The 27,181-nt window shown below is 47.3% G+C and overlaps 1 protein-coding gene across 1 annotated transcript; it reads right to left on the reverse strand.

Annotated features, from left to right (window-relative positions):
* GRHL3 (grainyhead like transcription factor 3) lies at window positions 1-27,181 on the reverse strand. Its single transcript, XM_008501568.2, has 16 exons — window positions 27,150-27,181; window positions 17,155-17,341; window positions 16,382-16,443; window positions 14,558-14,894; window positions 14,177-14,256; window positions 12,303-12,456; window positions 11,429-11,540; window positions 10,009-10,103; window positions 8,241-8,399; window positions 7,593-7,671; window positions 7,085-7,218; window positions 6,220-6,254; window positions 5,475-5,563; window positions 5,257-5,342; window positions 4,102-4,166; window positions 1-115 (listed from the first exon to the last, which is right to left on the reverse strand). Exons 1-16 carry the CDS (start codon window positions 27,164-27,166, stop codon window positions 1-3), a joined length of 1,806 nt encoding a protein of 601 aa, XP_008499790.2. The 5' UTR covers window positions 27,167-27,181.

Below are 27,181 nucleotides of genomic sequence, written 5' to 3' on the forward strand. Positions count from 1 at the left end.
TTATAGCTCCTTGAGGATGATCTGGAATTTGTCTTCTGCTTCCACCATGTCCAGGAGAAAGGCCATGTGGTTGCTGTAGTGCTGGATGATGTTGTTGTCCATGTTCACCAAGATCCTACAGGAGAGGGAGAACATCTGGGTCAGAGGCAGCACATGGAAAGGTTTGCATAGCAGCTTTGTTGGGAGGGGTGGACGTTACTGCACCTCAGGATTCCCAGGTTTGAACTGGAAATAGCATCACTGTCAAAGCCTGGTGGCACTGGGCTGGCCCTCCCCAAAATCTCCCCACACAAAATTCCCATTAAAAATCCCCTTTACTGCCCCGTTATTGATCAGCATTGTGTTATTGCAGCCACACTCCTCGCTGCCCCTAGGAGACACAGCCCTGGGCAGGGACAGGAAGGCACAAGAGTTTCCACCTCCCCCAACCTGAGGGGCTGAGCTGTGATTAATTAATTAATGAAAGCCCCAATACTCCATGGAGGAAGCTCCTGCAGAGCTTTTCGCAATTCTGCCTGTGACGTGCCCGGGCCCAGCGTTGGCTCCACAGGCAAATTAACCTGGATTAGGGCAGGGTGTGAGTTTAGAGCAGAACTGCTCACTCCTCACTTCTTGCCTGCTTGCTTGGTAGGGATGGATTATTCTGAACAAGCTGGGACTGCTGTGGGAGCAGGTGGCAGTGGTTTGGGACGGGCCACCCACCCTTCTCCTGCCCAGAACAACTTCCTGTGCAGAGCTGCCCCACACACAGGTGGCAAATTCCTCCCCTTGCCCCCTGGCAAACCTCCAGCCCCACTGCAGAGCACAAAACTTCTCTGGACTGGAATCAGTTCCATGGGGAGAAAGGAATGTTTCAGGAGCTGATTTAAACCTGAGGCTGTGGTTCTTTGCCAGGCAAGAGCCTCTCAGTATTGCAATGGCAGAAATGGGGCACCTTTGCATCACCCACCCCACTGTGTTCCCATAAATCAGACAGGAAATTTGTATCCATGTGGAGGAAACAAAGGGAACAAATAATCTTTCTTTTGCAGAGAGCAAATCCCCTCCAGGTTCCTGCTGGGGTCATTAATGGGGCAATAGCATTAATTGTGCAACGCTCTACAAGCCAAGATTGCAAACAAGAAAAAGAAGAGGCTGAGCATCTTAACAAATCCAGCAGTTTAACAAACACAATCACAGGGCCCTTGAGTGCCTCTGGGGAATGTCTTGGAGGTCAGGGCAGCCACCCCAGGCTGCAGTGTTTGGCTCCTGGCTGTTCGATCACAGCCCTGGCCTGGAGTTCCCAGGTTTCAGAGGTGAAGGTGGGAGCTCTGCTCACATCCACTCTGCTCTTGTCCCAGCTTTGTCCCAAGGCTCACCACTGCACTGCCTTTCAGCAGAGCAAAACTTTACCCACAAACAGGCTCTTAATTCTGTCAGGGCCCTCTCAGCACCCCACCCAGCCCAGGGGGAGGCTGAGGAACCCCCCCCTGCCACAACTCATTGATCTTCTTGGTCAACCAGAGCCTTCATGGCTGCACCACACCTGGCACCGCACAGGAGTGGCCTGGGGGCTGTCTGGGCAGGGGGCCTGGAATCCCAAGCCCTGAATCCCAGGGAGTCTGACTCCAACAGGTACCTCCCAAGAGGCAGTGTGGACACCAGAGGGTGGGCTGTCATCAAGAGCTCCAGTTATCTCTGGCTATCTCAGTGCAGGAAGCCAGAGAAATCACCTGTGCCTCTCACTACCTTCCATCTGATTTCTCAACCACAAAAGACTCAAGGGAGTGTTGATCAGGAATCTGAGCCCTGTATTGTTTTTCTAGACCAAACCTCACCAAGATATGAAATTACTTATTATTATTGTTCTTGAGTCACCCTCAGACTAAGTTCATCTAAGTGAGCTCATCACTCCCAGGAGGCCCAGGGCTGGCAGGAGGTCCTCACCTGATGTAAATCCAGGCAGTACCACTGAGCTTCACTGGTTTATACCAGATGAAGATCTGAGCCTCAAGCTGTAATTACCAAGAGAGGGTTGTTTAGGGTGGAGCAATAGGATAAAATTATTCAAAGGAAAATTAAATCTGGGGGAGCAGGAAACTGACCCTACCCTTGGAAGGGCTGGAGGAAATCTTGTATGTCCCCCAACACTTCAGCAATCACCTCTGACATTGGTCATATTCAGCTTTCACTAAATTAGGTGTCAAATTTGTAGTTTTAAAAAATCTAATTGGCAGTTGTTGCCTTTTCATTAGATTCCTCTTTTCCATTTTGGGGAAGAGCTGGAAGGGACACCTGCCTGTTTTCCCTCCCAATCATCATTAAACAACATTCACGACCTATCAGATCAAGTAATGAACAAAACCAAAGCAAAACAAAGCAGAAGTGGCCTCTCCCCTCCAGCAGTGCCATTTCCTGGTCCACCTGCAAACTAATCTGTGCTGGGATCTCTCTTGCTGCACAGATGCTCACAGTCAGCTGGTTTGGGAAGCCTGAGAGGGGTTGTTGTCTGATGACAATTTGATGACCTGTGATGGCCACACCATAATCCACCACCACAGGTGACACACCTGAATTTTGGCTCGGTCCTGAAGCTGTAATAATAAACTGACCACCCCTGTCCTTCTCGGTTGTTCTGATTTGAGATCAGACTCTGAATGGGGATGGGACAATCTCTCTCTTGAGGCTGCCAGCACTGCTCTTTTCCTCTGGGGAGAAAAGTCTTCATTTCTGAAGCTCCTGGGTGAGCAGCATCTGAGGGCCTTGAGTTCAGGACAGGTGGAGGAGCCTCCTGACAAATTTGGAAACCTCACTATGGCCCAAGCCCCTCATCTTAAAATTAGGACCCTCCTGAATGGGGAAAGGTTCCTCAGCTGTGGATCTGGAGGTGAGGGTGCTCTAACAGCTCCCCAGGTCACCGACACCACATCACACATGAAGGAGAAGCCACTGGCTCTCCCCCTCCACCTTGCAGCAGCCCCCAAACTTCACTGGGCTCTTCTCCCCTTGAATTAACAGCCCAGCTCCCATGGGGATCAACTTATGGTGACACCAAATGAGTCAGAAGATCCCATCGAAGGAGATTTGGGACTTTCTTTTTCTTTCCCAGTCACCCGAAAGCAAATGCAGAAGCTGAGCTCTGGGCTGCCCTGCAGCTCCCAGGTCTTTCTCCCCTTGTTTTGTTGGGCAGGGACCTCTCTGGGGGCTGAGCTGCTCACTGCAGGACCTGTCACCAGCCCTGCTCCTCTGCCTGTCTCTCCCCATTCTCCACCTCTGGACCAGGGCCAGCAACAACAATGAGTTCATCTCCCAGGCAGTCACTGCTGCTTCCCCAGCCTGATGGGATCTCGCTCGCTTTGCAAGAAGGGCTCTGGATTTTACTTTATGAAAATATGCTTGGGAGTTTATGAGTTGTTCCTTTCCATCCACTGAAGGGAGAACTCACTGCCAGGGATGACCCAGAAGGAGTTCTTAGTCCAGAAAACATTTCTGAAAGTGGTGCTTGGCTCCACATCAAGACCCCTGCCCTCCATGGAAGGCTCAGTGGCTCTTTCTGTACTGGGGCTTCACAAGAGCCAGCAGCATCCAGAGAGGCTGATCCATCACCTCCCAAAGTGAGTGTGAATTTTCCTACTGACCTTCCTGAGCTGGGATGGCAAAGCTGGAAGCTGCCTTGAAGCTCTCCCCTCCTCACCCCCAGGGCTGCTCCTGCTCTTCTTGAGCCAGGACAGTCCCTTTCAGAGCCAGGGCCATGGAGGCACTTGGTGAGGAGAAGCAAACATTTCCACCTCTCTGATGGCAGTAAGATAAATTCTCCCTAACCTCAGGCTTTCAGACTGAGACACAAAGGATCACCCATTAAACCACCCAGACAATTCTTCCTTCATCCAGCTTCCTTTTTCTAGGGAAACTTTGCACTCCAAATACATGTAATACAAACAAGCATTATCCCAAATCTTTAAAGCCCAGAAAGATCCAAGTTTTATATGTTCCAAATAGCACAGACTCACATGGCTTTAGTTTTTATTATCTTGTTAAAATGCTATTTCAGCCTATGGCAGGGTACCAAAGAGAATGGGGTTTTAGAGGCACAGCATAAAAGCAGATGAGAGATTAGCTTACCCTCTTTTGCATTTTTTGTAGACTTTATAAATGCTTTCTTCAGGAAGCCCATATTTTTCTGAAATCTGTGAGAGAAAACATAGCAGTTCTTTGCACTTGTAAAATAAAATTCCTATGATAAAAATCAAAGATAACACCAAGCCAGGGGTGTCCAGCAGCAAAGGAGTTCCTCTCCCTTTTACTCATGAACAAAGGGCCAAAGCAGTGACCTGAAGGGGACAATTTGAACAGGTCTGTGGCAGGGGGCAGAGGGCAAGGCTGCAGCCTTGGTTCCTTTTCTGATGGTCACTGCCAGGCCCAGAACCTGGGGAATAATCTGCATTTTCTTTCTCTCATTTCCTGGCATGTTTAGGGCTTGATGCTTCATTCTGCTGGACAAGGAGAGCACGGAGCTTCTCCTTTGGTGATAGATCTGAAGGTGAGAAAAACACAGGAAGTGTTTGTGTCTGCTTGTGATTTGGTCTGAGTGAGGCTGCAGAGCTCTCCCACACAAGTGCAGTTTCACTCTCAGGATATCAGGAGTTTTGCCCCATTTTCACAAGCATTTCCTGAAGAGGATTTTGATTCTGTGTGGTGAGGGATGGGGAAGGGAGCAGGTGGCAAAAAATCCTCTGTGCTGTTTCTCTTTTAAAAAGTTTGTAAAACCAACAGAGCTTAAAATGCAGCCCTAAAGCCACCCCAGATGTGGGAGGTTTATTGTTTGTTTCCTTCCCAGCAATCCCCAAGGAGAAGTGGGTTATCAGAGATGCTGCTGATAATCATCACAGAAATATGTCTGTGTGCTCCTCAAACACAAGGCAGGGAATTCCAACATGAGGCCAGGACTGCCTCACATTGCACATCTCCAGCCTTTGAGAAGGGAAAGGGTGGCTTGCAATGGAAAATATGAATGTGTTGTCATGAGAGAAGACTTACATTGTGATCTGAGGAAAACAGCTTGCCATAAGGTGTGTTCTGCCTCTCTGCAGCACTAAGAACACACAGCCCATGCCAGGAGCTGTGGGTACAACTCACTTGCTGCTCACAATTTCCATTCTCAAGAGAAAGCAGCCATGAGGTCTGAGCAGTCTTAGATCCAGCTCCCTAGATACCCAGTGCCCCCCATCCTTTTATCTGCAGTTTGTTCCTGTGCCACAGTTTTTTGGTAACACTTACAGCTGTCCTGAGGCCCTGGAGATCTGGTGTCTTCAACATGAGAGCATCAAACACTTCCTCTGACTCCCTCCTCACGTACAACAAGACTGAAAGAGAGAAAGCACAGCCCTGAACCAGGGCTCTTCCCAGCCTGGCTTCAGTGTGATGGTGTAATTCAAGATCCAAAATTATTTGAGTCTATAATTAGGTTGAAGAAGAGTTCCCATCCCTTGGGTTACCTCTCTGAGGATCTTCTTCCTTGGCTTGTTTGGGAGGTATTGGGTCAAACTCATCCGTGAAGGAGGCTCCGCTCCGTTTCAAAGGCAGCCTAAGCCAAAGGGATACAAGAGGCTCTCAAGAGGACAGAACAACAGAATTCCAGTAATTGAACTTCTGATTGAACAATCAATTACTCCAACAAGCATCCAGCAATTAAAGATTGGGTTTGTAATTGTGGCAGCAAAGTGCCTACCAGGGCTGCAACTTCCTGCCCAGGCCAGCAGCCAGGGCATCACTTCACAAACAAAAACCTTTTTCACTTTCCTGTCACTGTTTCTCCACTGATAGCACCAGGATCAAGCCCAGTTAAATTCCAGTTCTCCTCACTCTAGACAGATCACAAGTGTGATTCCTGGTTCATTATGGATTATGTTACAGCAGTATCTGCCTCTGCTGACACGAACCCTTCAATGATAATTTGGTGATCTTACTTTTTTTCTCCCTTTCAAGAAGAAGAACAGCAAGAACAGGCATGGACACCACTTCAGACTCACTAATAGGGAAAATGGATCTGCATTTCTGCATCCCCTGAGCCTGTTCCAGGCCATGTTTAACACATCCTTTGACACTCAGGCCATCAGGGAGGTGCTGTGCTGTGTTATTCTGCACTGTGGAGATGCACTGCCCTTGGTTATCAAACAACCCTGACATACCCAAAGACAGAGAGCAACTGGTGGGTGGGAATACAAACTGCAGCACCCTTACCTGTTTGCAGAGTTGGGAACAGCAGGAGGGAGCACCTGGAAATGGAAAAGAAATGTTGATCTTTTAGTTTGCACAGGATCATTGCATGGCAGTGAAACTGAGAGGGGTTACACAGGCACATGTTAAACATGATTTCCCTCCTCCCAGTCCATCCTTTCTCTTGTACAATTAAACCCAAATATCTGTATGTGTTTCTTAGCTTAAATTAAATGTGATACAAAGAATCTAAATTCTTCTCTTTTGCCCTGAACAGACCTGAGCACATATCTAGCTGGGCCCAGTTCAAATCTCATAACCAGCTTGGGATCAAGGACCAAGTTTCTCAGTGAGTTCTCTGGTTGCAAACCAGATTCTTCTAGTCCCTGGGTTTGATGTGGATACATCAGTACAGCAGCCCCTGCTGTGTTTTGCCTGAGGTGACTTTTTCTGCTTTTCTGGCAAACAGGTTCTTGAGGAAACACCACTGAGCTCTGAAGGATGCTGGGTCCAGGTTTCCTCCAGGGGCTGGGGAAGAGCAGAGCACAAGAGACAGATGTCCCACACAGGCAGGGACTGATGTGGTGGTATTTTTCTGTAGTCTACTTTCTGCTGGTATTTTTGCTACTTCTCTAGTGTGGAAGCTGCAGATGATACCTGTGTAAACCACAGGAATATCTGGCTGGAAGGAACTCAGAGGAGGTTATCTTGCCCATCACTGCTCATGATTCTCCAAGGCCACTCCTGTCAGCTATGTCTTCAAGTTCACCACATTTCCACAAAACTGTGGTTTGGATATTTTTTTTATTTTTTTTTTTCACAGATGGAGAACTGATCAGTTTGGCAATGATGGGAGGATAGACGAGGGGTTTTTTTTGAAGGGACTTACCGTGCCACACCTCTGCAGGTTTGAAAAATGGACGTTGGGGATAAACAGGACTGGCTGGGTTTCCAGGTCAGTCTCTGGCCTCAGGAAGGTGATTTCATTCCCTCTGAAGCCAGAAAGCAAACAGCCTTTCAGACCTACAGAAGGAAAGTCCAGTTCAGCTCGGTTCAGATGGCAGCTTGAGGCAACTCCATGCAGAGAGGGGAAAGCACCTGCCCAAGGGCTCCCAACAGAAATATTAGGAAAAAAAAAACAAAACAGGACACTGCAGAAAAAGGACTTTGGGGCTTGCCTCCCCCAGGGAAGGCTCCTGCCATGGCCCCAGGAAAATTCAGAAAGGTTGGGGTAGCATTAATGAAGGGCTTTGGGAGACCAGGCAGGGACCTGCCAGCCAAGCTCGTTCTGATTTCATCAGGCTTGGAAATATCCAGGGCCAGATCCTATGGAAGTTAATGGAGAGGCCAATGGATTGCAACACCCTGCAGCTCAGGTAACAAACCCCAGCACTGACCATTGTTATTGGAGTCCAGGCATTTCCCTTTCCTTCTGAACTGCTTCCTCTCATCATCCCGCATTTTCCTCTCTGCTCCCTGTGGGGAAGAGAAAGCAGAACTTAGGACACTGATAGTCCTGACTTTGGCAAGAGGGGGTTTATTGGCCACCTTTTGGAGGACACTAAGGTAAGGGCAGCATTTATTCAAAAATACTCAGCTCAGAGACCTTCTACAGGCCACCCAGAACTTCCTGCTACTTGTCAAGAAAACAATTACAACAACAAAAATTGCTTTAAAAGTGAAAAATGGAGACAAAAAGAGCTGTGAGAAATTTTCCCATGGGAAGATAGTTGTGGCTGGGAGAGACCCTCCAAGGAGATTCTCACCTCTTCTGCTATTTATAGATTTGGGCAAAAAAAAAAAAAAAAAGAGTTTCTGATGAGGTACAATCCCCTGTAAGTCTGATGGAGGAAAAACTTCCTCAGAGCTCTTCTACAAAGACCTCAGCAATGCATCCTCAGTCCTGGTTCTCTCAGTTGGGGGGGATTAATCTCCATTCCTCATAACCTTTTTTATGTTTTTTATTTTTTTTTTTCTCTCCTGGAGTCACCAGCCACCAATTCAAAATTTCTGTTGGACAACCTGGTGGAAAAGCAATGTTCTACCTTATCACAGAATATCTTGATCTGGCAGACAGCCCGGTGCACCAGCTGGCTGGTTCCAGTCCCATAGTCATAAGTGTCTATCTGGAGGTTGAGAGGAACACCTTTCACTCCTTTCTGGGAGGAGAAGTCAGTGCTCAGGCAATTCACACCAATAAATACCTGTAAAAAGGGATAGGGATTGATACAGCTTGCTGGTGCTGGAAACATGATTTTCATACAGAGTGGGAGAGACAAAAGCAGCTCCTGAGACATCCTTCAGAGCCCCCCAGCAAGCATGGGAGCTGCTGGTTTCCCACCTAAGCACAACCAATTCCTTCCTAGCCCTTGGCTCCCCTCACACCTCTTGCAGCTCTCCAGCTCTTTATTAAATCTCAGGCTCTCCCATCAGCTCAGGGAAGCATCAAGAGGAGATGCAAAGTCTGCCTGGGCATGTTCTTGCTGATATTTTAGATCTTTCATTTGAACAAGGGACCCTCAGACAGCAATGCCCTGGAGGAAGGGAGGAGAGCAAGACTACAGCTTCAGCAATTACAAATCATTGCTGCTACTTAAATAAATATTCATCACACACTGGCCTCCTTTATCACAAGGATGGAGTTATCTCAGGTGGGAACTCTTGGAGAAAAAGCTGAGCACAGATGTAATCCACATTGTATCTCCAAATCACCAACTCACTTGTGTGACCTTGAGATTTCCCCTGGGTTCTGGGACAGCTTTCCAGCTCCCACAGCTCCCTCAGCAGGGCTTTGGCTGAGGGTTTCAGACTTGAAACCTAACATCAGGTCTAGACAGTACCTTCCATATAGAGAAGAAAACCACTTAACTGTGGTGTGAAGTTTCATTTCAAGAAGTGCTAGAGGAGACCCAAATACCTGACCCCTCCTCTGGCTGCTCCCAGCTCTCTGAAGTCTCACCTTTACCTGCCCCAGGCTACTCCATGGACAAAGTTTCTGCTAAGAGTTAACTCCAGTTTTGCTGAGGTGCCCCCAAGGGCTCACCACATACCTGACATATTTCCATTTCTGACAACTTTGCCTTGAAGACATTTGTTAACCTCTTGGATTGTAAAAGACCAAGGTTGCCTTTGGGCTAAAAGAGGGCTTAGTGAGATCCCAAAGCCAAGCAGAATTTTCCCAAGCTACCAGCTTCAGAGAGATGAGGTATTTATGCTTTGCTTTTTGCTTAGTTACGTATCTCTTTATATATATATATATAAAAATATATATATGATCCTTTGAATCCTCACTTGATACAAAGTGGGAGACTCTGAAGAGATACAGATGAGGCAGCAGAGCTGGGAAGATGTTGATATAAGCTTTACAGATTTTAAGGCCAACAGGAACCTTGTGACCTGCCTGGCTCCCTTCCACATCACACAAGCCCCAGAAGGTGGTCAGTCATTTCTGCATCAGAATGCTGCCCTGAAAGGAGGGTCTTTGTTCCCTAAGCTGTGCTTTATTTAATTAAGCTTCAACTAGATGTGAGTAAAGCCCTGATCTGGGCTGCCTGCTGCAAAAGGCTTTCTTCAGACTTATCCATCAGCACTAAAAAAACATCTCTGAGCCTGGCTCAGGTGTACCCAGAGTGTTTGCTAGCTAATGGCAATGCTTAAACACACAGAGAACCACCATGGTGTCCTTCCCACTGTCCTGCCAGACAAACACTGCCTGGGGCCACTGCAATGCCAAGGTTTGGATTTAAAACTCTCCCTGACTTGCAGCTGAGAAGTGTGGGGGAGCCTGGGCCATCAGAAAGGAGGCAACAGTACCTTTGCTTCTTCGTGGATGTTCCAGACGAAGGACAGAGCGTTGTATGCCAGCTCCTCGATGTTCTGCACTGTGTTGAAGTTTTCTTTACAGTCAGCTGAAATGCAATGGGGAAGCAGTTTATCCTCTGGCTGCAAAACTCATTACATTCCCTGGCTCTTCCACACCTCAAAACCCTGCTTCCTGGGACCCTAAAACTTGAAGATGACTTCTAATATGACAGAGCCCATCCCTGACACCCCTGGGTGAATCTTTAGTGTGTGTGTGAGGCCAGAGATGACTCTGAAGTGGCTGCTGTGTGAGCAGTGATGTGAGGCAGATTGCTCCTGAATTCAAGAAACTATGTCCCTGACCAGTGAAAAAGAGAAAGATCCTGACAGGATTAACTCCTGTAAGGAGAGGAGATCAGGCCAAACCAGTAAAATTCAGAGTTAAACTGAGAAAGAAGTGAACAAAGCAGCTGAGACATGTCATTTGCCACTAGAACAATGTAGAACAAGTCTTGTTCTTAAAACAAGACACTGCCAATGTCATTTTCCACTAGAACAATGTAACCAATACAAGGTCCTAACGGGATTAACTTCTATCTCGGAGATAATTAAAAGTGTAAGTCTCGTTCTTAAAACAAGTCTTGTTCTTAAAACAAGGCACTGCCGAGGCCATTTAGGCACCAGCTGGGCACCAAAGGATGTGACCATCCGCACAAGAAGAACATAAAGATGTCACCACCAACAGATAAGAAGAAAGTTCTGGCTGGGGTCTGATATTGCCTTGTAACAATATAATGAAGTCAGCAAGAACTGAGAATGTAATAATGTTGTAACCTCCCCTTTTACTGTATAAATACCCTAAACCTTTCCCTTACCCATCGGAACTCTTTGTCCAGAGCGAGCTGGGAGTTCCCTGGATCCAAAAACTTGCTGTTTAAAGGCTCAAAACTCTGTCTCTAAACAGTTTTGCTGGCCTTTTTGGGCTTCACCAGGAGATGCTTAGCAAGGTGCTCAGCTGGACAAAACCTTTGTCTGTCCCAGCACAAAACACTGTGGTGTCAGTGGAGAAGGATGGGCAGCACCAAAGCCTTTTCTAGCTCAGATTCCTAGAGTCCAAAGGGCCATGAGTCACATCTGTAAGAGCCAAAATTGTTCAGCACTTTCTGTCCCTCTGACTGAGGGTTCTCTTTGATGTCTCTTGGACTCCTAGAGCATGTCCCTGCACTTGGCAAACACCATCTTAAACTTTCAAGAGCTCCTCAAGAGCCAGAAAGGAACCGAAGCCAACAACAGCTCAACCTGCTCCTCCCAGCTTTCCCCCCACGCCAGAGTCTGGAGTTTCAGCTGTCTTACTGTGTATTGGAAATGCAATAAAATGGTCTTAGAAGTTAAAGCCCACCCAGACACCCCAAGGAGACAGCCCCACTCATACCAACATCAATGACTCTCTGCTTGGCTGTGGGCTGGCGGGAATGCCAGTGCTTCCAGAACTTGAGCTGCTCTGTTGGGATCTTCTCATTGTCAAAAACAATCATCACAACACTCTGTAAGACAGGGAGGATGTGTCACATCAGTACACACAGCACCTTAGTGCTTGGTGCCCTCATTGCCCTTTTTCATCCAGGGCCTCCATGCACTGACCAAGGGCAGCTTAGGGTCACTGCTCATGTTTTATAGCTGGGAAAACTGAGGCAGGTGAGGGAAGGGACTTGAACACGGTCATACAGGTGGGCAGTGACAGACCAAGGGACAAAACCAAGATGTCCTGTGTGCTCTCTAATAGGAGGATGCTATCCTCTTAGGAGGATCCTGTGCTGGGTGGATGCAGCAAGTATTGGGCTGGGACAGTCAAAAAGGACTTTTTTTAGACATTCTCAGCTCCAGGAATCCTGCAAGTCTTGAGATGTCTGAATTCAAGCCCCTAAATACCACTCAGGACCAGGATTCTTTGCTGGGAAGTCAAGCTCAGCTTAGTGTTGGGAATGGCTCTGACCACCCATCCCAAGAACAAGACAGGGAATCTCTTTCCAACTCAGAAGACTTCCCACCAGGGCCCCCAGCCAGGGAGGCCTTTTGTGCATCCCTGACCTTACTGTGAAAGGGTTCAGCTGACAGGTAACACGAGGGCTGTTGCTGTGCATCAGAGGATTAGTTTGCTCTGAGTGAATCCATCCTATTCATCACTTTAAGCCAACATGAACCACAAAGCCATTACTCTTCATGTTCAGCTCTGTTCCCAGGCCAGTAAAATTGCTGGATGTCTGATTACAGCATGTGTCAGCAAAAATTGTCAGCTTGTCTCTTACCTTCACTTTATTTGAGGACAAGTGTAAACATTTGCTGTCTCCAGCTGTCCTCAGCGTGATAGGGTAGAACTGTCCTTTGTTGAGGTAGGCCATGGGAGAGTCCCCAGATTTGATGTGAATGGCTTTGGGTGACCCCAGAGTGTATTCAAAGTCACTTGGATGAACAAAGAGAGAATGATGAATAAGCACAGGCTGCTCTTTCACTCCAAAAGCAAACCAAGGAGCCAGGCGAGGCTCCATCCTTACAGATTTACACACACCGTACACCCAGGAGTCTCTGCCCTGCTCCCCATCTCACACTCCCCTATAGCTGGGATCAAGCATGGCACAGTCTGAGCCTCCCCAACACCCTGAGGAGCAGCAGGTCTCAGATATCCTCATTTTACCCATTGGTTATGCCTTCAAAACCCCTGCACATTATTGCAGCCAGAATTTTTCTGTGGATGGCTCCAGAGCCAATGCATAAGAACAAAACCTAAGCCAAAGCAAACAAAAATAGGGACCTGTGATGAGACACTTAAAACAACTGAAACTCAAAATAGTGTCACCAAGTTCACACCCAGAAATAGCTGACCCAGGAAAACTGTGTCCTAATGGGTCCTGCAGACAGAGGAGACATCTGCTTGTTTATCCAAGGGCTTAAAAATGGACTTAGGAACACTCTCAGCCTGGTGAGCAGCAACCTCAGTTTTTACAGAAAAGGTTTGTAGTGTTACACAGAGAAAGGTGTCATTGTTGACAAGCAAATTTAAAAGAAGAGCCTAATTTTCAAAGCCCTGCTCTTGGGAATTCACCAGCACCTATGAGCATTCAAGCCACCAGGCTGTAGCCCAGGCTGTTCTCTTCTGTGAGGAATCTGTGCAAGCCACCACCTGTACACAAACCTTCACAGACCCTTCAAGTGCCCTGGAGTTGAAAGTGATGATATTCCTGGTTAGTCACCAACCCTTCTCTTCTTCCTGCTCCACCTCCCCCTGTGATGCCATCTCTGAAGCTACGCTTGGCAACTCCTCTTATCTAGAGCCAGGAGAGCCAGAGAACTTCAGTGCACAAATAAACAGCAAACAGAAAGCCTCTTGCTCACCAACACGAGCTGCTGTCTGTGTGAAAATCCCCACGTCTGACAGCTGAGTCACAGTCAGGTGACTCAAGAAGCAAATAAAAAGTGGGAGGTGGAATAATGTTCCCTACTGGGAGGTTTGATGCAGTAGCTAGAGCAGGAAAGCTCTGCTTGAGAGAGAGGTGGAAAGGAGGGAGAAACCTCTCCTATGTTTTAGTAATGAGAGGCAGTGGTACCTCCTGAAATCAAGGCTGACCAACAGTGCTGAAGCCCAAGTGAGAACCAAGACCTTAGTTTAGGAGGAGGCTGGTTCTCACCCTCATCAACTGCCATCCTCATTTTCCGGGTCATTTGCCCCGTCCCAAGCAGTTTGTGGAAAGTTTGTGGATCTCTGTAGCAGAGAAACCAAGCAGTGTTCCCTGGGAAGTACAGCCCATGGGAGACCTCAGTCCTACATCTCCCCTGGTGCAGGTCAAGAGATGAAATGAGAGCAGCAGAGCACGGGCTGGACCACGCACCTCTCAAGCTAAAAACATGAGAACTGGTGCAACTCTGTCTAGTAACTTGAATGGGGTTTGACATTTCCAACCCTAATTCCTGCTTTATACTCCAAACACTAAAATTCATCACTGCTTTGTCTCTAGAAAGTCACAGAACAACAACTTGCTCCTAAGGCACCCAAGGGACACAGCTCGTCTCTGCAAAAGCTCAAGATCTTTACATCTGCAATGGTCACTGTCAGGGCTGGAAAGGGACAAGGAAAGGGACACAGCCAAGAGCATAGGGAACACAGAGACCACAGATCCAAAATTACCTCTTAACACCCTCTGGAACAAAACTCTCGGGGCAAGGTGGCTCTGGCTGGGGCTTGAGGATATCACTGAAGAGCAGGGACTGGAGACAAGTAGAAAGATAACAGTCAAAATCAAAATCTTCCATTGCTTCATCCATCCACCTTCTCCCAGACATTACAAGAGAGGCCAAAAGATAAAACCCAGACTCTAATTTCAAAGCCTCCTCCTCCTTCCAAAATCAATGCATAACCCCCAGCAGTTCGATGGGAATGGCAACAAGCTTCTAAGGCAAAAGCAAAGCTCCCACTGACTCCAGCACAAGCAAAACCCCACACTAGAGACAACCTCCTGCTGTACCCCAGGGCTTCACTGCCAGCATGCAACCCACTGATGGCTCTGACCTCCTGGGGATCCTCTTTGAAAGTGCTGTCTGGCTGCCACCTCTGCTGGGCTGGGGCTACAGGGATGGTCTCGAAGAGGGAGTTCAAGGAGCTGCTGTCGTACACATCCCCTGGAGGGACCATGTAGTTCTCTGGGGTGGCATCCAGCTTACTAGTGCCTGGTGGAAGCATGGCTGGCTTGTGAGGAGCAGGGATGCCTTCAAGACTTAAGCCATTCTTCTTCTGTGGCTCACAATATTCTTGAGTCATGGAAACGTTCTCAGACAAGAGCTTCATGAGATGGGCTGAGCTGTCAAAGGATGCGATCTCTGGGTCATACTCCATCCCGTGGCAGTGCCTGGTGGAGAAAGGGTCCTGTCTGAAACCAGGGCAACCCAGCAGGTTGTCACTGCAAGAAGCAAGTGGCTTGATGTGCTGCTGGGAAGCAAACTGCACGGTCTGGCTGGCAGGTGACCTTGAGTCAGCTGCATGCATCTCCTGCTTCATAGGGGAGATCTGACAGGCCCATGGGTGATCTCCACCCACAGCTCTCAGGGCAGTCAGCAAGAACCAGAGGTGCTCAGCAGGTAAGGGAAGATCTCATGAAATCAAAGAATACAGTTTAGATGTGGTTTGGGGCTGCAGATCCAGGGCCTGCCTCTGTGATTTCTTTATATAGTCTACGAAACACTCAAAGTAGCAGGGACAGTAAGATACAACTGCTATGGGGTCTTCCCATCTTAGTCCTTTTTAAGGTTCATTGAAATGGAAAGTTGATTTTTCAGAACTTTTTTCTTAAGGAAAACTGACCAGACTTCAAAGCAGGAAAGGCTAAGCCCAGGAGCCATCAAGTGACAAATTCACATACAAAACCACGTTCCTCTTGCACATGGAAACCATCCCTTTGTGCACCATTCCAAGAATTGGTCCCTTCTGCAGCACTGACTCTGTGACCCTGCTGACTCTGCAGCCCCAGCTGTGCTGGGAAAAAGTGGTTTAGTGCCCCTGTTACCATGCTCAGAAAACAAACTCACCCCCATATTAGCAACCCACACACCTCTTGGCAGCATGTGCTACCCCAAGGGAAATAAAGATGAACGAGTGGCTCCCATCCACTCTGCTTTGAAAGCTTCACCTTCAGGTATGTGCTGAAATTTCCTTAGTTAATAAAAATAATAAAAAAAACCCCATACCACTGTCCAGAACACAGAGGCCTTTCAGAGAGGAGAAAGCAGCTTAACTCAGTTTACTTATGAAGAAGGTATGAAGCTTCAAGAGGCTTATTCTGTCAAGTAGTTAAAAACAGCCAGCCAGAAAAGGTTGCCAAAGTACACAGCATCCAGGAAGGGGAACTGAACTCCTAGTGGCAAATGAGTGATTAATTTAATAGTTAATTATCTGAAAACCTCAAAGGACAAATGGGAGTCACTAGAAGAGAATCCTAGGAGACTGGAAGCAAGTGAAACAGAAACCCTTGTCAGCCCAGTGACTGGAAGAGGACTTGGTCATTCCCTTCTTGCTGCCAGTGTTTAAGCCCTTTCCCCTTTCCAGTCATCACAAAGTAGGAAATAAAGACAAATTCTTCAGTTGCTACAAATCAGTGCAGCTCCTCTGAACACAGCTAGACAGATCCTCAGTTGTGTAAATGGGTGTAGCTCCATTTATACCTGCTTGGGATCTGGCCTAAAGAATTTTAATATATGTCTCAGGGTTAATAACCTCCACTGTTGTTGGTAATAACACTGTGCTTTGATGTCTACTTTATGCAAGCTAAGAGACCCATCATGCATGCAAGCAGCTGCAGGAGAATCAGACAGCTCTAGAGAGCAAAAAAAGGAAGCCAACCTCTTTCCTAGTTCATTGCGTCCCATCGTACCAGATGGAAGAATCCTCTTCTCCTTTGGGACCTAGAATAAAGGCAGAACAAAAAGGGGGTTTTATTGTTACATTTTATTAATGGAAAACAGAGGGAAAATCAGCCTTGTCTGTGTTGCAAGGGAGCTCTCAGGGATAAAATACCAGGTGGATAATAAACATAGGGTGAGGACACAGGACACCTGGGCTCTCTTGCTGGTTCTGCTGTGCATTCCCAAGGTAACCTTAGGCAAGCCACATCACCTTGGTCTGGGAAGGACTGTCAAAAGCACCCTGAGAACCTCAACATCAGTCCTCTGGGTTTCAACTAGGGCCAAATCACACCTACACTTCTTGAGGTCCCATCCTACAACAACACTGGGACAATAAAGATTCTGGGGTCTGCGGGGCTCTTGGCTGCTCCAGCTCCACATCTCTCAGAGCATTCCTGTATCTTATAGGGGATGTTGTTGGATAAAAACCCACCCAGGCTGAGACTCAAGAAACCCAGTTTTCCACCTTGTTTTGGGTTCCCTCACAGTATAATGGTGTTACGTGCCTCAGTTTACCATTTGTGCACTGGGAAGATAGAGACACCCTGTATCTGGGGGCTTTATGAATTTCACAGCATAAACAACATGGGTGGCTCAAGAGATGGGAACCCTCCTCCCCAGCTGGCTGAGTGTGTATTTTACTCTCATTTTATTCCTCTGGGACAAACTCCACCCCCAGACACCTGGCCCCAGGGGGGATGTAGGATGTACCATGTAGTAGTCATAGAGGAGGCTCAGGGCAGCCACGCTGTCATCATCTCCATTCACCCTCATCATAGCTTTGGTGGCTGCAGTCAGGGGGTTCTCTAGGTAGGTTTTCCAGGCTTCATCTTCGTTGGTGTAGGGGAATTTCTGGAAGTTCATGGTGTCATTCTTCATCAGACGCACAGATCTAAAACTGAGCCAGAGGAAAGCCAGTGAAAGATTTTCATTTTCCCCAGCCATTGCCACTCCACCCTGCTGAACACATGAAGGGCTTCCCAAAGGCACTCCTGGAATGGAGGAGAGACAATTTCCCAGTCCTTAACTCCCAGAGTCTTCGGGATTACCAATTCTTCTGCCCGTAGCTATGCACAGAATTAGGCCAGAGCTTCTCTGGTGGGGTTGTGGAGCAGCAGATGTTCCTCTGCTTCCCTCCTCCTGCCCCAGGGATGTAGAACAACACAACACCATCTGCAACCACTCCTTCCTCAGCAAGCCCATGCTACCAGCCAGCCAGGTCAGGCACCAAGGAGGGATATTGGTCAATAACCTGGATGCAAGGCTTTGCAAATTCATGCCATGAATTTGGAATTCAGGCCAGTACAAGTCACAAACAAAAGTGACCACTCAGTGTTCAGAAAACTTGACCTACCCAGATGACACCAAACCCCATCATTTTTCTTTGCTATAGTTCATGGTTTTTAAATTTAGTTCAAATCTGATTTTTTCCCCCCATTATTTGTATATGATTTTACTGAGGGGGAAACAGGCAGATCCCAACACCCTCTCTTCCAGTAAAAAATTCCTGCCAAAGTTGAGGCTCAGAGGACTACGTGAGCTGAGAAGCAACAGACCAAAATAATGCCCTGCCTGTCCTCTCTTCTGGGACTTTCTCCAGGTCTCTCCATCTTATGTTAGTAAACTGTCAGACACTTAATTACCCAAACATTGGTCATCTTTCCTTTTCCTCCAGCAGATCCTATTAGCAGCCAGCACAGAAGCAGCTCCACACATTCCCTGGGTGCTCCATGCTCTGGGTTCCCCCGCTCAGAGGGGAGGACAAATTAGTGGCCATGGTCCTGTCATGTCCTTCAGCCACATGTACGTGGTGCCACCAAACCAGCTCATACTATTCATTGTTAGAAAACCCAAACCAATAAGTTTCATGGACAAAAAAAATTACTTTTTCATCAAAATGAGAACTTCCATGAAGGGCAGGTTGGGCTTTACTATTGAAAGCAGTTTTTAAAACTATTATAAGAAGAAAGACTTCTTTAAATCTCAGAAGTTGCCAAGAGCAGGACTTGTTTAATTGTGGGGTTTTTTTATGGAAAGGCAAAGAAAATCAATGGGAATTTAGGTAATGAATGCTACGTTCTAATGACATTTTTATAAGGAATGTGTTGTCTCCATTAAGCTGCTCTGTGTGTTTATAAGAAGCCTGGGCTAGACTTCAGTGAATCACTCAAAGAACAATAATTCCTCTTGAAAGGAATCTAGCATCTCTGAAACTCCCAGTTCCTGCTAACCACCACAGATCCTGCCAGTCCATTTGGTGGGAGCTGCCCATGCTGACAGGTGCTCAGGGGATGTTTCCTGGGCTGGAAACTGGAAGGAGGTGGAGTTGGACCTTGGATGGAGTAAAAGATGCTGATCCAGCCTCCCCGGCAGCTCAGCTCCAACAGCTTCATCCCTGCACACACACTGACCTCTTCCAGCATGGAACACACATATAAACCATGCATGGACAGTCCTGGTGATGCTCCAGGACGAAACCCAAGAGTTCTCCTCAGCTGAGCAGAGTGCCAGTCCCATAGTGACACACAGACCCTATCAGAATACCCATCAAGAGCTGCCTCTGCTGTCCTTGTCACCTTTTTATTCAAGAACACGTTGCTTCCAGCCAAGAGTCCCTCCACACCTCAGCTGCACAGCAGAGAAGCTGGGAACCAGCTCTGCTGGTGGCCTGGAGCACCCAATTCCCTTTGGGTTCTGCTGGCAGGTTCTAGAGCTGAGGTTGGTACCCAAAGCAGCTGCTTCCATGGTCCCCCTTCTCCCGGCCATCCCCACCTCCCAGCACACTCTGGGAGGGATGCTGAGCTTGCTCCTCTTCTCCCTCCCTCAGTGGGATGATGCAGGAGCAGCGGTTTCACCCTCACCAGGTGCTTGGGGAGTTTCGTTGTCTTGAGCGTTTCTCACGCAGCCTCCCCCGTCCCTGCCGCTGCCGTCTCCAAGGAGAGCAATCAGCGTGACTCAGGTTTCACTCCTCTCGACTTGGCGATGGGCTGTTCAGTCCTGTCTGGACAGGAATCCTCACCCCTGCTCAATCCCAGCTTCTCAAGGAAGGAGAGGCAGCAACCGAGCTGGCTCTCGGGGTGAGACTCAGCTCCTATCACTTGTAAGAAAGCCAGATAAACACAGCACGGGGTGATGGAGCAGCAAAGTGTTCAGGGGCTTTAAAAAAAAAAAAAAAAAAAAAAAAAAGCACAGAGAGCACAAGGCAAAATGCTCTGGTCCTTGTGGTACATCTGTCCTGCTGCCCTGCACTGTCACTTTGCCACAGCACAACCACTGAATGTGTAAGCAGCTGAGGTTTGGGCATTTGATCTCCTGCTCTGCAATCTGTAGGCAGATGGAAGCTGAGATCTCAGCCTCTTGCTGCTGCATCCAGTTCCTGAAGAACACCAGTTTGCCTTGGTCCCAGGGAGCTTGCATTGAGTCACCCAGGATGAGGAATTCACTTCAGGCCTTGGACAAAGGTGACACCATAAGAACTGCACATGTATTCTATCTTGTTTCTCTTCCTGACTTTGTATGAGTCCTAACAGACACTGAAATCTATCTGAGTGGAGCCAGGAGAGTCACCTCAGGTAAAACTCTGCAGCCAGGACAGCTCTGCAGATGAGAAGTAACACAGATTTCATCCCATGCTCCCTATCCAGAGAGCTCTGCTGTGCCTCTGCTCCAGAATCCCAACGGTGCTGACTTGTGAAGACAGAGGCTGATCTGAGGAGACAAGCAGATATCAAGACATCTTTAGAGGCACCTTTTGGACACCAGATGCATTTCAGTTCCTGCAGCTACAGCATATACCATCACACCAGTTTGCTTCTCCAGCCTGCTTCCAACCCAGCACTAAGCAATCTGTGGAGCAGAGATGCAGGGTACATCCAAATCCAGAGCCAAACACACATGAACTTTCCTTTCATCACTCTCTGTGATGCCCCTGCCCTGTTTGCCCACTGCAAACTGCTCTCTGTTTGGCAAAACAAACTTTCCTTTTTCCAGGCAGTCACCTTGGTGCAGTGGCTCAGACAAAGGGAGGATGGGTGGGTGAAACACAAACACTGGGGTTGGAAGGCCCTTCGTGTGTTGCACAGCCTGGGGGTCACGTGCAGTGGTTTGGGGAAGGCAGCAGTCTGTTTGTTTCCAAACAGTTTAGAATCTGATGCAAGGTGATCCCAGCCCCCTTTCCCTGCTCCATCCCACCCCAGCTCTCTCTCCCCTAACTGTCTGCCAAGTCTACAGCAACAGTGGCCTCCTGATGATGAATAAACAACTCAGGGCTAGGCTGAAAGAGGAGAATATGCCCAAAGGGTCTAGGTGGGGAGATCAGCCAAGCAGGAAAGAAAAGCTTCTATTCCTTTTGCCTTTTGTTGGGTTGCAGTGAGTGGTTTTGCTGGCCTTTAAGTTTTGTGATGTTTGTCTTTGTTCTCTCCCCTCTAACTGATCAGGCCTCCAACCTAAATATCAGCCATGCCAGATGCTGATGGCTTCAGAGAAGCACCACATTGTCAAAGGAGCAGAGAATCCATGGCAACCAGCAAGAGGACTTCAAAGCAACAGAATAAAGACCTCAGGACACCGGTGATCCCCCAGGCAGTTCCCACAGGGGCTTTCATTAGCTCTGTTTCTGTCCATTGCCCTCAGCTCTCTGTTGGAACAACACTGATGTTCCCTGAGGGCCTCTTATCAGTTCTATGGAGAAGGATCAGCACTCCACTCCAGAGAGCAGGACTGATGGAGAGCACCATTTACTATGACTGCTTTCTGGGCTAGGGATTTCAGCCTGCAAACCAGGCTCCCTTGCTCCTTGCCAAACTTCTCAACCAAATTCTGATTTTACCCTAGCTGTGCAAGTTTAATCAAGAAGCACATCTGAAGACAACGTGACAGTACAGCCACCAGTAAGCAGACTGTCACAGGCCCATTCACAGTCAGGCAGAGACAGAACCAGGAAAAAAAAAAAAAAGCAACAATGAAAACCTTAAAGACAAGGACTAATGATGCAAAACACTGCCTAGATGCCAAGTGCAACACAGTGTTGATCCACAGGCATCAAATCCCTAGGAGACCATTAATCTCATGGACCCTGACCTGCACTGTTGTGTTTTCTCTGGCAGATGGATAACAATGTGGGCTCTGTCCCTGGATTATTTCAGGGGCATTTCCCTCGGGGCAGTGCAGTTTGTTAATTTAGCACCACATGTAGATGTTTCCTACCCATCCCTCAGCTCTGTTTCAGCCACAAAGACAGAGCACGAGCCTCACCTTTTCCTGGAAGGCCTCGTGGTGTGTGGCACAGGGATCAAACAGGCTGAGCCCAGCACCACCAACCACAGCCCCTGCACAGACACACAGCAGGGGCCATTTCACAAGTGGTGGACAGGAACGTGTGGTGGCTGGGATGGAAAGAAAAGGGGACAGCAGCAGCATCTTTGAGAAATGGCTCCTGTTTCCCAAAAGGGTATTGAGACTTCTCGGCATTGATGCAAGGCAGGGGTGCTCAGCACCCCCCTGGGATGATGGATGGGATGGAGTAGGCTGGGGACAAGGACCTCATGGTTCCAGGGGACAGGCTTGTGCCTCATGGTGACACTCAGGGAGACAGAACCCTGACAAGCTCTTTGCTTGAATCTCCCAACCCAACTCTCCTGCAGAGCTGGAACACTTTGCAGGCTGAATCCAAAGCACCGTGGAGCCAGAGAAACCTCCCAGGGGCAGGTGCTACCTGGGTCATCTGCGGGGAACTCACCTGCCTCTTGGCCCTCTTGGGTTACTTACAGCTCTTTAGGACCCACAAACCCAAGATTTGGGCTCAGAATCCTTCCATTTTTACACCAGCCTAATTACCTGATTTTGAAGCCATTTACTGTCACAGGAGGAGAAACTGAGGCAGAGAGATTGACATGAAAATGACTTAGCTAAGGCTGGTCTGGGATGATGAGAGAACAGAATCAGACCTGAACCTCTACTCTAAACCTCAGCAGCATTGGACTGGTTCCTGCCTTTCTAGCCTGAAGGGCTCCATGAGACAATCCAGAGTTGAGTGATGTTTGGGGGACACCAGCTGGTATTGTGTTTTCCCTGATAACATCACCCTCGAGGTATCCACCCACACAATCACATTTCACAAATCACTCCTCCTTTAGTGCCCTCCCTGCCTAACAAAACAAATTACAGCACAGAATTAGTTTGCAGTTCAGGAATTACAGCTGATTTTTTTCCAGAACCACTTTATGATGTCAGTTGCTTCAGTCTTGAGGTGTCCTGAGTTTCAGGGTGAGCTGGCTCCAAAAGGAGGACAAAAAAAACGACAAAAAAAACGTGCCTCTGACAGAGCATCTGCTACCAGCTGGCAGTTCTGAAATATTGGTCTAAATTTCACTCTCTTATTTTCGTTGTAGATAAGAACACAGGTACACATGTACCCATCTCCACCAACACAGCACTCACACTGCACTGAACCTCCCAGTCCTTCAAACACTATGAGAAAGATTACACATGATGAGAAGAGCTTCATAACTCCAAGAGCTGAGGTGATTCCAGTTTTGGGGTTTTTTTTTTTTTTTTCCTTGCCAGCCTCCAACAAACTTGTGATTTGATTTTTTTTTAATTCTTCTATACTCACTGACTCCAAGAGCTGAGGCTTTTAAATGAAAAAATAAAACAGCTCAGTTTTGCAAGGTTTGGGTTTTAAAAGAACAAACAGTGGTAGCAATAAAGGGACATACAAACTTTTGCAGCTAAGTTTGTTTCTTTTTTACTGCACTCCAGGTAATCTGGCTTGAACCTAGTAATCAATTATTATGGGTTATTTCTACAGAGGCCCAGGCTGAGAACAGAGCCCAGTTTTCCTCAGGTTTCTTCTCATCATATCTCATCAGAGGATCCTGCAGTACCACACTAAATGATGGTTCATATTTCTGTGTGAACCCCAGGACTCAAAAGAAAACAGTAAAAGCAGAGGTGAACATAAACCTCATGAAGTTAACACCCTGGGAGGGAACAGGGCAGCTTGATCTCCCCATCATTTCAGGTGGGGATGTGCTGGGGCTTCCAACTGCCTGCAAATCTGGTCAGGTAACAGCCCCAGCTTTCAGCTGGCTAAAGGTGGAAGAGGGGAATCCTCCTGGGATGGATCCAAGAGGATGCAGGGACTTGACACCAGCCCCACAGCTCACTGCTCCCCTGCCCCATTGGGCTCTCATGGGATCCAATTCCCCTGCCTGGCAGTGACCACCTCTCCAGCTCTGGGAGCTACCTGCAGACCTGCTGTACCTTCAGGCTTGGGTCTCCCCTTTTGTTTTCCTCTTTCTTCCCATCCTGGAGAGACTTTACAGGCTGCCCAGACCCCCTGTAATGTGCCTGGCTGATGTGGTCTGTATGGAGACTCTAAGGCAGGCTGTGAACACAGGTACCTCAAGCTCAGGCAAACCTTTTGCTTTGCTTTTAACACAAAAAAGCAGAACGTTTTTGGTTTGGTTTTTTTTGTTTGTTTTGTTTTTTTTGCCAGACAAGTAAGGTTTATCCCATTCTAGGTCTGACTTGACTAAAACAACACATTTCTGGAGAGCAAGCATCACAGCTCAGACAGCAAAGCCAGAATGATGCAAAGAAACCAAAACTTGACCGAGCAGGTGACTGGCACCCAGCAGCCAAGTTCCTTGGTGAATGACACCTGCTCTTCTGCTCTGAACACCTGAGGTTGGGAACACCTTGGGGACAAGGACCATTTTGGGATCAGAGCTCCCATCCCCCATAACTAAATCACAGCCACCAGCCAGAACAACCTAACACCTAAAGGAGTAACAAAAACCAAGCCATCACATCTTCTTATCTTCCAAGCCTTTGAGATGTGGGTATTACCCATGGAGCCAGAATATAATCAGCTGCTGTATAATCAATTCACTGATTAACAAGTTTCTCAGGTGCTGCTTTGTGCCCCTTGAGGTGCTCAGGGTCCAGAGCCCTCTCCTTGCCACTCAGCTGACCTGAAATGCTTGCAGGTGCAATGGAACTGCAAGTGCATTTTTGGATGAATACTTCACACTGCTCAACAATTTAAACAAGCAAATGGAATAAAGAAGGGGTAGATCCTCATCAGTGGAATTGTCTTTATTCTACAAATTTATCTGGAGCCAGAGCAATGTACCAATCAGCTGAAAATGTGACCCAAAACATCAAAGCAGAGATACTATGTAAATGTTGATTTATCTCTGCTTTGAGTCTAGAGTTTATTCAGAGGGCTTTCACTCCTTTGTTGTGAGTTGCAGAGCAGTTATTTGATTGTTGTTTCTTTTAATTTACAAATCTCTTTTTTTCTTTACATAACTTAAAAATAAAACCCATGTCTCCCTTGAAAGTGTACCTTGCTTCAGAGTGGTTATCCCTTGTGTGCTTTCCTGCCAGGATTTTATAAAAGGGCTTTAACTTTTCATTCACCAGGAGCATAACTCAAGTTTTAATAACACACCTTATGCATGACAAAAATTTGCTTCTGGCGATCATGGTTTCGACCACAAAACCACAACTGGGAGTAACTCCTGGTTAACTCTTTCAAGCCCACGCATTGCAGCATTAGACAGAAGTTCAGTTTAGAAGACTATGGAAATGATCAGTTAGAATATTTTATAATAGGCAAAACATCTAATTCTGTCATGCCACGCTAGGCTCTTCCCAGTCCTTTCCGTGAAATTAAAGTGGCAAAGGGAGAGCTGAGAATCTTCTGTCATTTTGTCTGCCAGCATCAGTCCATGGAAACCAGCTACATCTGGGCACACCTTCCCAGCTCGGATCCATCCTCCCTGTGCTCAGCTTGTTGTGGGGGTTGTGGAAAGCAGGTTGGATGTGTGAGAGGCACAGACACACTCTGCTGCCCTTATCAGATCCTCAGAGAGCCCTTTCCTTCCCCCCCATGGCTGCAAAGCCCCTGGATGTCTTTGGGCTGGGTGATTAACCAGAGGTTAACAGCTCCTTCCACAGCCCCATTGCCCAGCTGAGGGACACCTTTTCCATTCAAAGCAAACCCAAAAGTTGTCTGAAGGTTTCAGCTGTGCCTTTGGTACCACGAAATTCCCACCTTTTTAAATCTCCTATCGCAGCTTTCCCTGAGGTTCTCAGGACCTTTCCTTTTTGGTGCTGGAGGATTCCTACAGGAGCCGGCAGTGTCCCTGTCCCTGATCCTGTCCCTGTCCCCTGACAAGGCACCAGCAGGTTGTACACCCACCCATCCTCACTCCCGAGAGGATTTCCCTCCCCAGCTGCTCTGGGTTAAGGAACTAAAGTGAAATTTTCCGAGGTCTGCAAACGCAAAGTCTCAAGGAAAACACCGGAGGTGATGGAGCAGAGCCCCGCACCGGTCCTGGGAGGGATCTGAATGGCAAAGGGATGGTGCTGCCATCACCTGCCCCTCTCTCCTGGGGCAGGCAGAGGGGTTAACAGCCCGTTAGGAAGAGGAGAGGCAGGCAACCATGTAATTCATCAGGTAACATAATGCCCTGGCCCGTAATTAGCAATCCATCAATCTCAGGCTGCACACACAAACTGCAGCAGAGGAGCAAAGCATCGACTCCAAATTACCCAGAGAGTTCAGAAAGGGAAAATTCAAGTCACTGATTCTGAATCGATCCAAGTATTTCCATACAGCATCAACTAATGCTGCATCTTTTCAGGGTTCTTAATAATTAAGAGATGAGCTTTTCCCAACCCCCCTGCCAGGCTGGCAAACACACACAGGTTTGCGGTTTTCTTTCAAAATACAGATTCTGAAGCATGATATTTGTACACAGATGTATGTATGACACACAGTTCTTGAGAGCCACGAGTATTTAACACAGGACTATGTACCTAGAGAGGGTTTTTTTAAGCCTGGACTGAGAGCAGCACTCACTGAGCCTTTGTTCAATATTCCTCCAACCTTTGCTATACCATGTCACACCAGGAGAACATTTGTTTGCTTTTATTCCAGAGGTGTCAGGCAAGGGATGCTGAGCAAAATCCATTCTATCAGCATCCAAATTCCAAAATTCTATGGAGGGCTCAAGATTAGAAGCAAGAGTTACACAGGATCAACAAAATGTTAAGAGCTTTTTTGTGTTTAAAACAAGAAAATGATATTATCAGGCATAACTACTTGGTAGAATCAGGATGTGAATCCATTTACTTAAAAGCAAAACAAAAAAAAACACCCCACAACAATCCAATGAAAAATAAAACTGCACAACCTCCACTTCAAAAAATGTAGAAACTCATCCAAAATTGGTAAATTATTTAAAAAAGCATTTTCTAAGAAAAATCAAAACAAAACACAGAATAGTTAGGCTTTGTTGGGCAGAGGTAGAGCAGATTTGCCTTTAGAGAGAAACCCTGTGTGTCAAATATTAGTCTGAAGGGAAAAAAAAAAACAAGAAAAAAAAACAAACCCCAACCAACCACAAGAAAAAAGGATCCTGTTTTCAAACAACTCTTAGATAAGGACAATACTAAGTGATTCCTCCTAAGAGCAGCAACAGGGTAGTGAGAACAGAAAGTCTCAAAAAAGCTCCCATCCCATTCTTTTCCTTCCACTTGCTGGACAGACAGATGAAGCCAAGGAGTCCAATTCACTCTGACCCAAAGCACTTAACCAAATCTCAGAAGAAACACTCACCCTTTAGAGAGAACAGTGATTAAACAGAAAAAAAAAACAACAAAACCCAAACCAAAACCCCAGCTCTACTCACTCAAGTTCATTAGACATATTTCCCCTCGTTTC

This window comes from Calypte anna, chromosome 23, assembly GCF_003957555.1.
Source record: "Calypte anna isolate BGI_N300 chromosome 23, bCalAnn1_v1.p, whole genome shotgun sequence".
Classification (NCBI taxonomy): domain Eukaryota; kingdom Metazoa; phylum Chordata; class Aves; order Apodiformes; family Trochilidae; genus Calypte; species Calypte anna.